The sequence below is a fragment of the Branchiostoma floridae genome, chromosome 14 (assembly GCF_000003815.2).
Source record: "Branchiostoma floridae strain S238N-H82 chromosome 14, Bfl_VNyyK, whole genome shotgun sequence".
Lineage (NCBI taxonomy): Eukaryota > Metazoa > Chordata > Leptocardii > Amphioxiformes > Branchiostomatidae > Branchiostoma > Branchiostoma floridae.
The window spans coordinates 5,408,688-5,427,191 of record NC_049992.1 but is presented as its reverse complement, the minus strand read 5'-3'; the positions used below and the strand labels follow the sequence as shown (position 1 = coordinate 5,427,191).

General features: G+C 40.0%; 2 protein-coding genes across 3 annotated transcripts; both read right to left on the bottom strand.

Annotated features, from left to right (window-relative positions):
* Positions 1-26: 26 nt before the first annotated feature.
* LOC118430558 (ephexin-1-like) lies at positions 27-10,192 on the bottom strand. 2 transcript variants are annotated; one of them, XM_035841496.1, is made up of 14 exons: positions 10,028-10,192; positions 8,933-9,024; positions 8,301-8,479; positions 7,624-7,835; positions 6,571-6,723; positions 4,057-4,186; positions 3,793-3,867; positions 3,214-3,309; positions 2,543-2,685; positions 2,054-2,278; positions 1,880-1,959; positions 1,459-1,563; positions 1,084-1,158; positions 27-974 (listed from the first exon to the last, which is right to left on the bottom strand). In XM_035841496.1, the coding sequence occupies exons 1-14, from the start codon at positions 10,150-10,152 to the stop codon at positions 907-909; spliced, it is 1,758 nt and encodes a 585-aa protein (XP_035697389.1). In that variant the 5' UTR covers positions 10,153-10,192; the 3' UTR covers positions 27-906. The 2 variants fall into 2 exon arrangements, with proteins under 2 accessions (XP_035697389.1, XP_035697388.1); XM_035841495.1 differs by lacking the exon at positions 27-974 and having other exon boundaries at positions 981-1,158.
* A 119-nt stretch (positions 10,193-10,311) lies between these two features.
* On the bottom strand, positions 10,312-16,027 carry LOC118430036 (proteoglycan 4-like). The gene is made up of 7 exons (XM_035840740.1): positions 15,623-16,027; positions 15,242-15,371; positions 13,840-13,894; positions 12,696-12,855; positions 11,552-12,284; positions 10,699-10,863; positions 10,312-10,325 (listed from the first exon to the last, which is right to left on the bottom strand). The coding sequence occupies exons 1-7, from the start codon at positions 16,025-16,027 to the stop codon at positions 10,312-10,314; spliced, it is 1,662 nt and encodes a 553-aa protein (XP_035696633.1).
* Positions 16,028-18,504: the final 2,477 nt, after the last annotated feature.

Sequence of the window (18,504 nt, the reverse complement as noted above, 5' to 3'; positions counted from 1 at the left end):
CGCACAATCCATCCCTTTGCGATGACCAACACCCTCTATACACCTCACCAATTTGATAATTTGTAATACACCACTAAATTTATCTTGCATGATTTCTTTATCTTTTAGCCGCACCCCCCTCAAAAAAAACTGTACAACTTGAGAAGGTACATGGATGTTCCTTGATCAGTAACTTTTGCCAACCAGCAAAAAGCGTTTAGGAAGCAAAATAACCGCACAACCCGACAGTACCTTGTAGAGTGACAAACTTGTATCTTGTCTTCTGTTATCTGTCGAGAAATAGTGTCACGACCAAAGTCTGTTCTTGATTACAAAACTTTAGGACAACAGGATTCCCCATTGTTAAAAACATGTTTTCTGCCTATGTCTCTCCGAGGGATAGTTGTCTTCTGTGCCAGTACTTGAGGTTGCGGGTGCGAGCGTGAGAATTCTCGATCTCTTCGGTGTAGCTGTGATCAGTAAATTTCTGCCTATGTCTCTCCGAGGGATAGTTGTCTCCTGTGCCTGTACTTGAGGTTGCAGGCGCGAGCGTGAGAATTCTCGATCTCTTCGGTGTAGCTGTGATCAGTAAATTTCTGCCTATGTCTCTCCGAGGGATAGTTGTCTCCTGTGCCTGTACTTGAGATTGCGGGCGCGAGCGTGAGAATTCTCGATCTCTTCGGTGTAGCTGTGATCAGTAAATTTCTGCCTATGTCTCTCTGAGGGATAGTTGTCTCCTGTGCCTGTACTTGAGATTGCAGGCGCGAGCGTGAGAATTCTCAATCTCTTCAATGTAGCTGTGATCCGTAACTTTCTGCCTAGGCCTCTCCGAGGGATAGTTGTCTCCTGTGCCTGTACTTGAGATTGCGGGCGCGAGCGTGAGAATTTTCAATCTCTTCAGTGTAGCTGTGATCCGTAACTTTCTGCCTAGGCCTCTCCGAGGGATAGTTGTCTCCTGTGCCTGTACTTGAGATTGCGGGCGCGAGCGTGAGAATTTTCAATCTCTTCAGTGTAGCTGTGATCCGTAACTTTCTGCCTAGGCCTCTCCGAGGGATAGTTGTCTCCTGTGCCTGTACTTGAGATTGCGGGCGCGAGCGTGAGAATTCTCAATCTCTTCAGTGTAGCTGGAAGGGAACCAGCCCTTCTCACCATCTCTGATCCTCTCTCCTTCATACCAACCTAAAGGGAGTAAAACAAAAATTGTAAGACTTGATGCAATTTGTATCCAAATTTGTATACATATTGGACCAAATAGACAAAATAGCTTCATATATTTAAGTCAGAATCTATTGGTATGAATATGTGGAATTAAAAATAATGGACAGATTAAATCAATGAATAAATGAATGAATGAAAAAAAATGAATGGAAGAATGAATTCATGTACGGATGAATTAACAAATGAATGTATGAATTAATGAAGGAAGGAAGGAAGGAAGGAATGTAAGTGTACGAAAGAACAGATGAATGATCATCCTACCATCTGCCATCTTCCTGCTGACATTGATAATGTCGGAGCGCTCCAGTTCCAGCTCGTCTGGCTGCTGGGCCTGGTACGGGTGGATCACCTGGACTTGTGGACAGTCTACAAGGGCAAAAACACAGGATTGTCAACATTTTATAGGACAGTTAACCGAGTCATCTACTCGAATCTACTCTTAGTCTAAGACTAAAGGTCCTCGATATTTGATAATATTTGTTTGTGAGCAAGATTTCGATGTCCAGTTTCTTTTTAAACTGCTATACTTAACCTCTGTTTAATATACATTTTGTATTACCCTTACATCTTCCCTCATTGCCTCAATGAAAAGCGGCCTGCGGGCCAAATTGAGCTTTCATGAATAAACAAAGGTTTAAAAAAAGAAACAAATCTGCTAGAAAAATAGAAACATCTGACATACCCCATTCCTCATAAATAGTTTCTCCCGACACGTCCGACTTTGGTGGCATAATGGCTTCCACCCACCGAGTCCTCTCACTCCTGAAAACACGGAATAAACAAACAAAAATAAGTACAAACAAACAACAACAACACTGCAACAATCCTTACTTCAATAAGAATTGACACTACTTACAAAGTTGAGGCAAGGTCTATCATGACATGCTTCCCCTCGTGGTTTTCAAACAGCTCCATGGTGAAGAGAGACTCTATAGGAGGGATGGTCAGTGTGCCTGTGAACCGGCGGAGCTTCTGAGTGGCCGTGAGTTTGGTGGCTGACAGGGCAAAGTCTGGATCCTCCTTTTCTTTGGCTTCCACAAAACTTCTTTCGGCATAATCGATGATGGTATACTGCAAATCACTGAGCAATAAAGATAGGCCACAGTTGAGTATAGGAATTGCAATAGAAAAGTGTTCCAGTAGGTGTTTACTGTATGACTGAGTTGTACAAAGGTGTATTACATTGTACAGTATTTTTAAACATGCTCAGCGCTGGGCTTCTTTTTTTATTCTTCAATCATTATGCTGGTAGGCTGCAAAGCAGTTTATGTTGGGGGGTGACATCTGACAATTCTCATTGCTTTTTTTCTGTTATGAAAATTTCTTTGGAAGGAAGTCACCCTACCTTTTCTTCTTTGTGACGAGTAGAAGATCGGTGAAGAGGAACATGTGTAGCGGTTGTCTCAGGTACTTTTTCTTCTCCTGAGTGATCTGAGTCAGCTCTCCTTTCTTCACCAGGTACCTCTTACCAGAAACCACTGCGATTTCCTGGGACAAGCACAAAATGTACAAGTCGCTTGGTTAGTGAAAGATATGGCATGACGACATGGTATTAAAACATAGTATGAAGTTGAAATGACAGAATTCATTCAGGTTTCAATTTACTTTATGCTATGTATAATAACAATCATTTAGTGAAAGTTCTTCTTGGTGCAAAGGATGGTGCCCATCTTCGTGTCAAAAGGGCTTTGCAGAATTATTAACAGTAGCGGGTTGGTACACTGGAAGTGGTGTGTGTTTCACTCTTGCCCAAGGGCTAAGCAGAGAAAGCAGTACATGTATATACCATTTCAAAAGTCTGCTGGGAATAAATCTCAACTACCTACTAAATGTGCAAGGTGAACAACCTACTCTCTGGTCCTTTGCATCAAATTGTATGAATACTATGATTATCAAGTAGTCATTGTTTCAAAAAATCTATTCAGGATCCATGAAAGGCTTGGTTCTGACAAAGTCCAGTTCTAAATATACCTGGAATCATATCAAGCTTAACAATAATGTATTTGTTTAGCATACCTTTACTCCTGGCTTGAAAGTCAACTGTTTCTGCAGCAGAACCATCTCCTCTGTCTTAGCCATTATCCTGGCTTCTTCATTACAGGCTTTAAGTGTCTGAGGAGAAAAATACTCATACTTAAACTGATGGCAAAATGAAAAAAGACTTACATTATGAAGATTAGTCATATTCTTGATGGGCTTTAATTCATAAACATACAGTCATGGACAATTGATAAACAATTAATAGGATTAGACATATCTTTCACTAATTCCTGATATACCATGATTATACAATTTTGCAAGTACAGCTTAGTGTGTACTATGACATTATGTTGCTGTCTTCAACAACATACATGTAATATTCTTTACAACAGACCCAAAACATCTCAGTCTTTTCTTTAAGAGCTACACGATGATTGAATGCACAATTGTTCAAGTTTTGAATGTGGAATACTCTTAAAATCTGCTATGATCAAATACTGACTCCACACAATATCATATACAGTCCATAATAACACTGTATATGCATTTACACAATGTACAAATGAAAACAAAGTTTATAAGTCTTATAACTGGCACTAAAATTAATTTGCTGACCTTGCTCAGAAACTTGTATGCTCTGTATGCAGAGTTATAAAGGGATGTCCCAACTTCAGCTCTCTGGATGATTGCCTGTTGATAAAAATACACAGTATCAGTTTTATCCTGCTAAACACAATACGTGGGTAAAAAAATTTTCTTAAACAAGAGAGATGCATCTGATCAGTAATTGACATATCACTAAGAAAAATACAATCCAAATCAAACTGAAGATTTAGATCACAATTAAAATGGCTGATGTTCCTTATTAAAAGTGCTCACATCGAAGAGGAGGGGCATCCGAGCGATCCTCTGCATGGGGAGTATGAGGAAGGACTGCAGGTCCAGCCCTGCACACATCCGGTCTACCTCCAGCTTCTGCAGCATGCTGTGGAACCCCGTGTTCTCGGTCCTGCAAAGTTAATATAACTGCCAGTCAGTCTATACAGACTATGAAACACCAACTGTGCAAAAACAAAAACTACTGTCCTGTAAAGTTTACAAGTATGAATCAAGTGAAAAATGTAAAGCTGAATGTTTATCATGAAGCCTAATGCTTTTCCAGAACAAGGTGTGCAATGCAGCTTTGCTATGGCACACAGTTCATATCATTTAGCCTCATCACATGCCTTTTGTGGCCATCCTTACTCTCATGTCCCTAATAAACGTACCGGGACGTTTATTTTTTTCAGCCTCACAATCCACCCGGTACGTTCTTATTTTGGACGGTACGTTTATTTTTTTCTGAAAATTGGGGCTTTGCTAAGCCAGGACCCTCGAAGAATTGAAGTTTTGGGGGTTTCTGCCCATATTTCCGCGGTATTTTTGCTCAAAATTCACTATTTTTCAGGCGAAACAGCGAGGATTTCCCCGCGGCTTTGACCCAAACATGAGTAGCGTACGCGGTAACGTTACTCTTTCGGTGATTTCGGTCCATCTCGCTATGACGCTACGAAGTAAATGTTGTTCTTGGGGGAAAATAAGACACCACACTGACGTTTTGAAATACAATTTTTACATAAATAACTTTTAGTTTTAATTTAGTAGTAGTTTACAGTCTCTGTTTACATCGTAAACCAGCACCTTGCATGAGGAAATTCCGGTCTTGTGGTTCCATGCGCTTTCGGCCGCGAGGCGGAAGAGTGATACGTTGACATAATAAATGCTGGACGTAAAAATAACTATAACTTCGTTTCCCTTGTGATAAGAGTTTTGACGTCGCAAATTGTCCAAAACGGCAGGAATTCGTTGGTAAAAACAGCAAGTTGATAATCATATTTTTTCTAAGCTTCGAACCGCGACTAAAACTTTCCTCTGTAGATGCATGTGCCATTATGCCGAGATGGTCACGTCGAAATAAACTTTCTCTACGTATGCTTATTTCTTTGACAAAAATCAGCCTTAGTCTAGTTTTCACATAACTAACGTTCATGTAATAGATTTTAATTGTTTTTATACCGTAATCGATGTATTTTATGCTAAACATCAGAATTCTTGTTGCGACATTTTACCTTGGTAAAAATGGAGTCGTCCATTGACCCCTAGTGACCTTGTTTTGCTGCAGCGACGCCATCTTGGCAAATTACGCAAAGACGGAGATAATTTTCCATTTTTGGCCCGCGGAATACGAAAATTGGGACAGCGTACATGCATTTCAAGAACCTAAAACATCAGATACATGAACGGACGGTCTATTTGTAAAATCTGTCCATATAGTCTTCCAGTCTGCACAGAAATGACGATGTAGAGAAAGGTAGAAGTGCAAAGAGTCTGAGATGAGAAAAAACGCCAACATAATTTGGTGGAAAAACTTCGCATAAAATCACATAATTTTGTATAATGTTTCTTTATTCAACGTTTCCTTCGTAAATCGTCCAAGTTGAGCCTACATTTTGTTGATGTAGTGCAGAAATTGAAAAAAAAAGTGAACCCGGCCAGTCGCGCCGGTGACCGCTATCGGCAGTGTTGGCATAGCGGCCGGACTGAAAATCGTCTGGCCGTGACCGCATTCGACAGGTGACCGCTATAGACTATTTCTTAATGTTTAGGTCAATGGGAAAAATCCAAGGAACCGAAGAAAACAGGTAGCCCCTATACTCAGGTGACCCATAAGGCAGGTTTCACTGTACCTTATATTACAAAATGGAGAAAATATCATAATTCGAACAAGATAATTTTTCTATCCATAGTTCTTCAATTCATTATTTATACAACTGATGTGGTTCTTAGGCATAAATAAATAAAAAGAACCTACCTGCTTATCATCTTCTTTTCTTTGAACAGAAGTAGCATGGTCACAGTTAAATACTTGTCAATTTGGTAATTTTCCGGGGGGTATGTTTATTCCGGGGGGTATGTTTATTAGATATTGAAGATTTGTCCGGGGGGTATGTTTATTCCGGGGGGTATGTTTATTAGGGACATGAGAGTACTCTTCTTTTATACTGGTAAGCATTTTGGGTTCTTTTACACATTACATGTATCAGGAGAGTCTAAATCTTGATGATTAAATCAACACAGAGGTTCCAAACATGCTTTACAAAAAGAGTGGATAAGAAGTGTTCATTGATGTTGTGTACAAATTGTAATTATGACTGTTATTACATCAAATTTCTGGATGGTCCTTCTACAGTGAAGTCGAAAAAGCACCTTATCACTGTGAATTTTACAAGAAAAACAAGTCTAGCAATGAGATATCAAAAACAAACTTCTCTGTGTCTTACTGACTCTAAGTTTCGTTGGACCAAAAGAACATGCTTATCTACATCCAAGTTAGATTAAGAGAAGTAAGCGTACGTGAGCCTGCGTAGAACTCTCTCTTGGTACACCAGGTTCCTACAGTACTTGATGTACTCCTCAAAATAGCTCCTGGCATGGTTCAGCACCAGGTCAGGCACCTTGGACAGGCGGATGTCTTTCTGGAGCTGCCCTTCCATTGCAAGTAACAGTCTGGAGATAACAAAAGGTACAGGAAGATCGCAATGATTAAAAAAAAAGCATCATCAAGACACAAGATTTAGTGCTTGTAATACTTTGCGTTGGTTACAAGCAAACTTGCATGTAATGCAGGGATGTAGCCAGCCTGAAATCATTTTCCGTCCCCTCGATGTTGAATCCTATGGCATTGAGTGCCCAAGGCGCGAAACGTCGCGACATTTCTAGGGTGGTTCGGGTGCATGTACCCCCGGAAAATTTTGAATTTCAAATTGAAATCTAGACCCTCTAAAACAATATTTCCTGCATTTTGTGGTGTGCATTTTGTTGGTAGACTAAGCTGTTCAATGCATCTGTTTTGGTGAAAAATTACACAAGGGAGACAGTTTTATCATATCTTTTCATATCGATTTTTGTCCGTAACAGAGGACAGAAATGGTCAATTTTTTTTCCATCCCCAGCTACAAAATTCTGTCAAAGGACGGAAGGACGGGTTCTCGCTACAACCCTGATGTAATGGCAAACATTTTACATGCAATTTCTAAATGCAAACCATATCTAGCACTGTAAGTGTAACATGAAATTACACACATTTGGCCCAACTTCTAACATTGTGTTCTTGTTATTTAAGAGCCCAAGAAAAAAACTTTTGTTGTACAATCAATGTCATGTGCAAATGTCTTGTTTGTACAGACTTTGAGATTCAAGCTCGAAAGAGTGGTAGTACCGGTAAGTCTCACACAGCTTGTAACTGTACAAAACTGTTGTGTTACACTGAGAGGTCACTTATTAGCTGCGCAAAACAAACAAATAGAGAGACACTGTATAGCAGTTTTGTATGGAACCAATCCTGTATGGTACTTACACTCAGGTAACATTAAAACTGTACAACAGTCCTGACTATGACAAACTTACCTCTCACTCTGGTCCCTGACTTCCTTACAGTTAGAGAAAAGATGTGTTCTCTCTGTCCTACTGAGTGGTCGGATGAGCCCAGGCATGAAATGGTCCACCAGTATGTTCAGACTACGGAGGTACGACGCCTCGGAGGTCACGACCTCAAACAGGGCTTCCTGGAGCTTCAACTCAGCAGAGCTCAGCGAATTCAGGAATCCACTCGTCCGCACCTTAGAAGTACAAGGATGGTGGTGTGTTTTGTAAAATTTCAAGACTGAATTTGGAGTAAGAAGTGTAGAAAGTACAGGTTCAATCTTGGGTCAGGACATCTCGAATGGGGTTGTACCTGTCTTTAAAATGATATAAAAAGATGTGACTATAAAGAGGAACTTTAGGGGCTAGCAACACCTTCCTTGTAAAGTATGGTGTCCTTGCAGACTGTGCCATCATGGGATTGGCAATATGAACAAGTATACCCTGCTATAGACACAGTAAGAAAAATCCAAAGCCTAAGTGGCATTATGGCAACAGGTATTGCATGGGTCTGAAAGAATATTTAACTGCTTCTTTCACTACAGATTATTGTTTAAATGGCAAACTCCATTTTCGACAAAACATTATGAAAGCCTCTTGTCCTCCCTCCTACCAAGAACATAAATGTCTACTAGTAGAGAAATAACTGCATGTACAGTAACCTCAGGTAGGTCTTTCCACATGGTTCTCTTGAGAGAAGCTTCACTAGCAGACATGGATACGACATCCTCATAATCGTCACCATCCTCCTCCTCTATGTCCTCCTCTGTGATAGCATCTGAACGGTTACTCCTGATACTTCTGGCTGAGTTCTGTGCTCTGTAGACCTGATACAGGGGTTCTGCAAGTAAGGGAAATTATCATAATAGTGAAAATCATATACCAATTTTTTCAGATATTGTTAAGTATAACAGAGATATATATATAGTGTGAAATAATAATTGTTGCTGTGTGTTGGTTTAGGACATAAAGTAAAGGCACTGCAAAGTACAAATCAAAAATTTTGTTTTTGGATGTGCTAAGAGTCTGAAACTCCCATACTCGACATGTATATGGAGGTGATGTTACCTAGAAACATACATGTATTGTGGCTTACACGCAAAAAGTTTTATAAAAAGAAATAGTCTTTCAAACTCACATTTGTTGTCTAAACTCTAAAATAAATCTCAGCACAAATAAGCTAAATCAATGTAGTACAACTTTTTTTTTATTCTTGTGATCGCTTTACAGTAACATTCAATGCATTTACACAGAAGCAATATGGCAACTGTACAGTGTAATATAATGTACTCACCATGGAAAAATCTGCTCTGTCTGTTTTTGCTTCTACTGACATAGTCCACACTCAGGTCTGCACCTGAACTTTCAGTGTGAGCTGGCTCAACCCTGCAATGCAAACACCAACCTCTGTCACAAAATAGGACAAGCTGAACCCAAAATCTTGTACTGTACGAAAAAAGGGAGTAAAAAGTTTAACACTACATTGCCGATTAGCCCACTAAAAATAAACGGCAAAGCAAAAACCAATAACAGTTTAGGTATCCCTCTTAGGGGATAGCGAAGCATGGATCTAAAAATAAAGCATTGTGAGCCAATGGTCTGCTTTCTATAAACGTGTTGCCATTACAAAACTTCCTGTCTGAGAGAGAAAAAAAGCTTTCAGAAATGTAACTGGAAAGTACTGCACTTCTTAACAGACTAAGGCTACATTCTGCTGATATTGTAGAGCAGGAATTTGTTGGGGTTAACTAAAGGTCATGTTTAATGTCACCTCTCACCAAGCAGAGGTAGACAAACTGAGATAAACAAATCACTAATGGCACCCTGCGCCACACTTGGCTGAGTAAAATCAGCTATACAGTCACGTAGATGTCAAAGTTGGGTTGCGAGAATGTGCATTCTATACTTTAAGCAAGTACCATTTCGATGCTTATATTCATTTGTTTTCTTTACTTGCTCTTGTAGTAAACTGTTGTACTTTTGTAGGAACAGATCTAACTGAGGTTCTATCAATGATTCTAAGATGAAAAAGAACTAAACATCTTCAGCTCGACTTCCTGCGGCTTTACTGAAATTTCAGTGCCATTTATCTCTTCATATTAGCTATATTAGCCCTTCGGTCACACTCAGGAAGCTGATGCTCGAGGAAACAGGTCTGGAGGCCAACGAACTCCGATCAGTAATGCTGGACAGAAACGAGTGGAGACACTGGTGTCATCTCCCAAAAGAGGATGATCTGAACTGACCTGATTAGCTATATAAAATAGCTTTAAAAGAACATTACACTCAGCTGGCAAATTTAAAAAAAAAGTTACTGCATTTTTCTTGACAATATGGTTAATCTAATTCAAGCCCTTAAAGTTCAAGTTCAAGTTAAAGCAATACCAACCTTTGATTGATGGGTGTGAGGAAGGCTGGCATCTCTCCCCCAGGGAACATGGGAGTCTCATAGTCATACCCAGAGGGTTCCTGCAGGTTCGGCTGTTGGAGGGTGGGGACCTCGTCAAAGTCCATGTACACATCTGAGGCTGGCTCCGACAACTTTCTGTCTTGAACTCCTGAAAAAACACAAATACATACATTGTATGAGATGACAAAAACCATTGATATCATTTAAGTTAAAGCATCCTGGAGTGTATGGTATCTTTACGGTTGGAAGAATATGAATGGGGTTCAGTGAAAGGAAACTGAAGTTACAATTTGATTTCTTAGATTCTCATATCTTTTAAAATCTATAAGGTAAAAAAATCAAGAGTTTGTGGCATCTTGGAGTTAATGGTTGAAAGTAGTAAAATACGATGGAGTTCAAAGTGGAGAAATTTGAAGTGACTGCAAAAAAATACAAACTCCAGGAATGTTTCAAAATCTACATGCAATGATTACCATGCACAGGTACATTTGTGTATAGCCAATGATAGATAGACATCTAACATGTGCTTCTGGAGACTATAGATATAAGAGATATTACTAGACCTAGTATAACTATTAAGTAGTTCAAAGGAATAGATTACTGTCTAATAGTATCTACGTCAGTAAATTCAAGACATTTTCTGACCGTACCTTTCGATACAAGAACATCCTCATAGACTTCATCATCTCCGTCGTCTGGCAAGACATACAGGTCTTCATCATCGCCACCGTTTGGGTTGGCTGGGAACTCTACAATATCCAGATACTCATCACTGATCATGTAGGTGCTGTCTTCCATGGAAGGCCACTGGTGCTCTGGAGGGAAAATACAGCATTTATGAGCCAATAAATATACATCACATCCTTATACTGTAACAGTAACTATGTCATGCTATCACTAAAGTATTCTTGTAGGAATATAAGTCTGTGGTTTTATGGCCGAGGACACTAAAACCCTAGATTGTAAGGATCTTGTAATTATACCAATGCCAATTGTTTCTACTTGGCCGGAGCATTGTTAAATGATACACTTAAGCCACAACAAACACTGGACTATTCTCTCTTAAACTGTAAATGTTCAATTCAAAACATAGGAAAACTGCTGGGATTTTCTACAAGGTTAAGTAAAAAATATCTGGTATCTGGGCACTCTAACTAAATCTACAAAACTTACTTACTCCTAGAGAAATGCCTTCAAGCTGATATCAACATTGCTTAACAAATTACTGTTTTGGCTCAACACAAAGGAATCTTCAACACTGACATTCAATCTTACTGACAACAAAGACAATAGACCATGACTTGACAAGATTTTAGTTAAAAGCTTGGCGGACAATTTTTCCAGCCAAAATAACATTCCTGTGGTCAAGAATCTGTACCACACACCATGGATTCCATCTACACAGCTATTTGACTTGAGTAGCATTTCCTGTGGAAAGAACATGTTATGATTACTCTGTAAATGTCTACACTAGTGTTAACCCTTGTATACCCAACAATGTACCTGTCAAATCTCTTCTAGGCAAGGTGGCCGGTGGTCTGTCATCGCGGTGGGGTAACCTCGGTACACCCGTAGAGCCGTTCTTTGTAGACGCCATGTCTTCATATTCCTCCCTCTTGTCACCAAGTTTTTCTAAGGACTTCCAATTCCTTCCTTCCAAGGCAGCAGATGCAAGTGGTGAGAGCGTGTCCGGGCAAGACGAAGGATTTAGAGAGGGTTGTGGTACTGTTAGGTCGCCTCCTGACTTGGATTTTGCCAACATGTTGTGTAAAAACAACTTAACACCCTTGTGCTTCCCCTTCGTCTGTGGTGAGCTTCCTTCTACTTGAAGGACAGGAGGAATCTTCTTGTTTTTCGCATCTAGTTTGATTTGCGGCACATTTCTGGGGACTGTTTTTGGTCGACTTGTGGCCTCTTCCGTGTCAACCAAGCTGGCTATCCTGTCGGGAGGATTGGGAGAGCGGGCGATGTTTTTTCCAGTTGTTCTCGGTGGTTTGGGAACTGTATTCACCTCTCCTGATGGCGTGTCTTCTGAGGCTGCCGAGTTTCTAGCCAACCTGTTCCGGACTGGCTTGGAAGGAACTGGTGGGGGTGGCAAGGTGGGTTTTGGTACGACGGTACTTTTTGGGGGTGAGAATGCGATTGGCTCGTAGATGTCGTGATATTCGTGTAGGTAATCGTCATCGTCATCAGTCTCCCAGGAGTCAGAATCATTGGCTTTTTCTTCTGATTGCACCTGGAAAATAAAGAAATGCATCCATTGTTCAACTATTGAAACTAAAATTCTAATACAAACATACACACGCACATACATGCCCACATACATTATGTATGCCTTACAAGGGCAATTGAATAATGTTGTCGTTCTACATTAGATATAAAAACTGTCCCTAACAAAATCCGATAAAGTGAGCCATGAGCAACAAACACTGTGACAGTTGTTGTTGGCATCCTTCTGTCTTGGAAGACAGTAGAGTTTCTGCCATGGTTTGGTTTGGGTGATAGCGCATATTCTCCAGGTCATGATTTAAATAAAACCACTACAAAATACAAACATTTCCAATTTTAAAGTTGCAGGTACCCAGGGAAGCCAAATCTACATACTATTAAACATGACGTTATACACACATTTAATACTTTTTTGTACCTTTCTGGGAGGTAACAGCACATCCTCATACTCCTCCTCATCCCAGTCTTCCTCCTGGACAGTCACAGCTGTGATCTTGTCTCTCCCGTCTGAGGGCAGCAGTGGTCGTGGCTTCACTGTTGGAGATTTCCTACTACCAGACCTACTCTTTCTGCTGGGTCTGGGAGAATTTGACAAATCAAGTTCAGTTCAGTTCAGAAAAATCAAAACTGAAAGGAAGGAATGATTGTCCAGTGTACAAAATACTTTTCTGAGCCAGGTTGCACAGCGTGCAACCTGGGGCGAAATCTAGGTTGCACAACTGAATTTCAAGTTGCACAATTCACTAAAATTTCAGAAAAAAAGGTACAATAAATATTCCCTTTACTACAGAATCATTTTACTTATAAACATGTTTGTTTCAAACTAAAATTCAAGTACATTGACAACAAATCCAGTTCTGAGGCTCAAAATCTAAGTTGCACCCTGTGCAACCTGAGTTTAGAAGTTGGTTGCACCAAGCAAAAAGTGGTTGCAATGTGCAAGTGTGCAAGTGGGTATTTTGCACGCTGTTGTCTGCAATTTCTTTGTCTTTAAATATTGTCTATGTTGATGTTGATGAATAGTTTACAGGTACATATAAAAAGATATCTACAACGTCAAGCTACACAATTATAATTGTATTCTACTACTTGTATAACTGTTACAGTATAACTATAAGTGAATGAATTTTACTTCATTGTGATCGTGAAAAGACCAAATTAGCTTGGATATCAGACACCGCCCAACCTTAAAGATACTTATTGTGTATTATTTCTGAGGTCGGGCTGGGGTCTGATATCCAGGCTAAGAGCAAAAATGATTTACAAGCATTTGATTTGTCAAACTTCTTCGTGATGGATCAAATAGACCAGGATAACAAAAACTTAAGTTTCTCATAGTTTTACATTTGATGTGATTATGATGGCCCCGAATAAAAAACAAAAAAAACACAGGAAACATTACAAAACCATTGTAATTTGTGCCCCAGTACACTGTACCTTGTACAATCATTGTTAGCTCAGTCTACAACAATACAAACACAATGTACTGTTTGACAGGGCAAGGTACATCATGATCTATTTGATAAAATTAACTTCTCCACTCCATAATTACGGTAATTTACCTATTCTGGTGAAGAAAACTCTTGGGTGCCTGGATATCTGGTTGAACCACTTCAGCTGGGACAACATAATAGACACAATTGTTATGTTAACAATCATGGTTTATCCTGCGTGCCTTTTCAGTATTACCCTATATGCAAGTACACGTCACAATAGTGCTTAAACCAAACAGTGTAGTAGTAATTCACTCAAGTATTGGACAGCTCACGCATTCCTTGCTTGTTTTGGTGGATTACAAGTAACGCCTTTGCAGTTTGAAATAAATTAAGTCCAATGCATTAGACCTTAAAGGCTACACCTGTCCAATTCAATTTTTTGCTTCTCTACAACCAGTTTATATTTTCCTAAAGCCTTAAATTCAATGGGATTTGATTTTGTGGTAGGAAAAAATGGAATGTTTGCAATTTACATTCGCGCCGCAAATGAGGTGAGAGACAGGCAGAACAGTTCACAATGGAGAATTCACTATGAAAACTGCAAACATAAAATCTGAAAATTTGAAGATACAAATTACAATTTCATTAAAAAAGTTGTTGGTCAAGACGTTTGTCTTAGAGCTGATGAGGATACTGCACTTCCTGTAGTTCTAAGAACAAAGGTGTTCTGTATCCTGGTCAGCCCTAAGACACAGGATAAGCATTGATCAACACACCCTCATTAAGATGTTGAAGATAAGCAGGTGCCTTCTTGTGTGGCAACAGGAAATAAGCCAACGTTTTAGTTTTAGCTGACATTGGCAAGTCACTGCCACTGCCAGGTATTCACTACTACTAGTACTAGTAGTAGTAGTAGTACTAGTAATAATATAAATGCTCTTTTAGATAGTTGTCAGAATATCTGATCAAGTTCATCAACAGCTGTTTTTTACTAAACCTGTTATTAATCATAATATATGCATATATTCACTGATAGACAAATGCATTCAACTCTATCGAATGAGTCTATGCCAAAATGAAAATGCCTGGATACATTTAAATATCTACCAGACTGTGATAAGTGACTCCTGATAACTGTCTATGATGGATTAGCCATGGTCAAGATCACGACAAATCAGGAAATAGCTGAAACATGCTGGGAATGACATCATTGTCTATTTTTGCTGCAGGATACAAAGCCAATGTTGACACAATGCCCTTTGTTTCAGTTGAGGGCATTGTAACAACATTCGCTTTGTATATTGTTTGAAACAGTTGGGTTGGATAGCATAAGGGTTGGATAGTTAAAGTTTTAAATCTAAGGAACAATCACCTTGGCTAAATCTTTCCATTTAATGAGAACATACATCCTTCTATGACTAAAATCCAATTAACAATTAATCTTTCTGGAGTTATTCACTTATACTGCTATATTTATATGTCTACGTTGTGGTATACTTGTATCATCAGATAAACAAAGTGTACATACCTGATGTAGAGTTGACTACAGATGGTAACTTTTTTACTTGAACTTTTTCAGGAGTTTTCGATACTTCTTTACTGCTAGTCGACTGTTCCAATTGCTTCCATCTCTGGGCCACGGATTTAGGGGTTGACTCCTCAATTCAACATTGTCCGGCTCTTTGCTGATTTTTCTCTGAACTATCTTTGGCTTCTTTTGCCCTAATCCATTTGTGCGTGCACTCTGTCCTTTTGTGGAAACTCCGTCTTCAAACTTTTTGGCAAGAGCTGAAATACTGCTGGTAGATTCACGAGCTTCTACTTCAGAATTTTCTGCATTGTTGTTCTTGTTTGTATTTTGTTTTGTTCCATTGTTCACTTTGGCCCTGGCTGCAACAATTGGTTTTACCTTAGGTGGAGAAGGTTTAGAGTTATCGTCAAGCGACCGCATGGGCCGCAACGGTTTGTTTCTATTGGCAACAGGTGGTTTGAGAGCGGGTTTATTCTGTTGTGTGGGTTTCGAGGGGCTGGTAGGTAACCGCGAGGAAAAGTCAGCATTCTTCGACTTTGGTGATGTAACACAGTTCTCCACCAATGCTAGCCTGTGGGAAGAGATTTTCCTGGTCAGTGGGGGTGGCTTGGACTTGGTGATGTGGCCATGAGAAGAAATGATGTGTGCTTTTTGTCCGGTTCTTTTCTTGAGCGACGGTTTCTTGGGTTTTACTTGATTGACAGGCTGGGTCGATTGCGGGCTGCTGTCAAATTGCTTTATTCGATCCAAGATGGAAAGTCCTTCGTTAGTGCCTTCTGCCATTGCTGGGGATAAAAGAGGGGAGGAAATTAATTAGTGACAAAGTCAGTGGACAAAATTAAACTACTGAAAATCACTGTTTTAGAACATCCAGCTAAGTAATATGAATGTAAAAAAGAATGTAAATGTTGAAAAAAATACAAAATTAATATTCAACGTTAACATTATCTTGTACAAGTTGTAGGCATTGCAAAGTACTAGTAAAGGATTTGATAATGAACTTACATTACAACTACAATAAAGAGTATGTTTACCCTGGTACCCATAGACATATGATTGTGTACATGTGCACAGTCTCATACTACAGTAACAGTCCATTATATAAACATTTAGTTGCACAACTCTCTGTAAAGAAACCTCCAAGCAGATGTTGAGTGGAACATTTTTCAACTGCCTAGCATCATATTGTCACTTACCGTTACCCCAACATCTGCTTGGAGAATAAAAATGCCCTACTTAAAGTTAAGCAATCTTTCTTGAGAGACCTCAGCTGTAAAAAAAAAGACTAAGACTAGTAACAGACCTGTCACGGTTAAGTAAACTTCTGGGTCAGATATGCGGCATGGCATGTTTTCAACTACCTGGAGATAAGACCAATCTGTTTTTCAGGGACAGAACTGTTCTGGCGTATTGGAGATGTCTGGGCGGAAGATTGTCATAACTTCTGTTTTTTGTCTTGCGTTATGGTAAATTACCTAATGGAGTAACACATGATCAGGTTTGTACCGAAGAGTAAAATTACATGCTTTACAATACAGATTTATTAGATCCAGTCACATCGGGAAGGATCCCTACTCTTTTCGAAAAGACTGTTGCGGGTTCTTGAATGTGCTAAAGGTGTGACTCTCCTAACATGCTGCACCTTAATCTAACACACGTGACACCAATAACCGTTGTTAGATGCCGAGTATTTTCCCCTGAGTCTAGTGTTTGTATAGTTGTGTATACTTCCTGGATTTCCTAGAATCCCAAACATTTGGGACTTGTCAGGGATTCGAACTCTCTGAAGCCTAACTTCAAGGCCAATTGCCACCCAAACACTCAGGTCTCTCCCATTAATACCCTTAAGTCGTGATGTGTGAGAACGTCTCTTGTCTTCCAACCAAAACAGACATCTGCTTGGAGATTAATTTCCGCCATTTTTCCTGCAACTCATGATTCCGCCCCCACCAAATTATGTTGTTGTTGTTGTCCTCGTTTAACGTCTATTATTTCGCTAGACGTGGCCTCTTGGTGCTGAGTAACACATGGTTTGCATTTGAGTCAATAGTCTCTCTTGGTATTTAACTCTTGGTTCCTTGTGCTTGAGAGTTGCTGGAGGAGTTTCTAGGAGAGTACGTCGAAACGGTGTGTACTCTCAATGTACTGGGAGAAGGCCAAATTATCGTTTGAAGTTTCCCTCAGCTGTCGTCTGAAAAATCCTTTTGCCTCCGTTTTTTCCTCAGTTATAGAAGAATCGCCATTAATCTAACAATTCTGGCTAAACATTACCCTTCAAAGACCTGAGCTAATATACAAAAGACGATAAAAAGTCGAAAGCATCGCAATGTTGTTACAAAAGTTGTCCAAGCATCAAGCTCCTTGGCATCAGGTGCTCTTTTCCTAGGACACGCTACGAGTTTCACGGAATTTCGCCCCACAAAAAGCGACAAAAAACGTTCTTACCGCCAAGTTTTCTCCAAGACGAACGATCCGTCCTCTCCTACTTACAGCCAGACAATTTCTGAGCCCAACAAGTCTAAAAGAACGACTGGTCGCGGTAATTTTATGTGTCACTTCCTACAGCTACCCTGCCAAAGTTTTGATGCTTCCCAAACTAGTGGGGTCTTCTTCCGGTCGTCTGACCTCTGACGTCACCTCATTTGCATAACAAAGACCAGGTGTAACAGGATACTCCAGGACATACCATGTATGGCAAAGGGTCATCAGAGGGGCGGAGCTTGTAGTTTATGATTGATTCATGTATCATTTTAATGTTAGTTTGATTCCGCGTGGGTTGAATTACCTCCATGAAAAGTGGAGGTATTGCTTTGTGATATGTGCGCGCGCGCGTGTCACAGTCTTGTGTGAGCGTGTGTGTGTGTGTCGGTGTGTGGGTGCTTGCGTGTCTGTGTGTGTCTGTGTGTCTTCTTCTTCTTCCCGTGTGTGTGTGTGTGTGTGTGTGTGTGTGTGTGCGTGCGTGTGTGTGTGTGTGTGCGTGTGTGTGTGTGCGCGCGCGCGCGTCTACATGTGTGTGTGTGTGTGTGTTTATCTGTCTCAGGTGCTTGTGTTTCCGGATATTTGTGGTCAGCAAAAAAAGACAGCATAACTTTCAAACTTCCCGATGCATTGTTAACGTTAAATGTAGTTATACTAGTAATCGGTAGGGGTTGTGAAGACGACGGTGACGGTCGAGTCAGGTGTCACGGTGACCTGCAATTCTGCCGCAATTTCATCAAAGATTTTGCTACCGAAACATCAACAACAAAAACAGAAACATG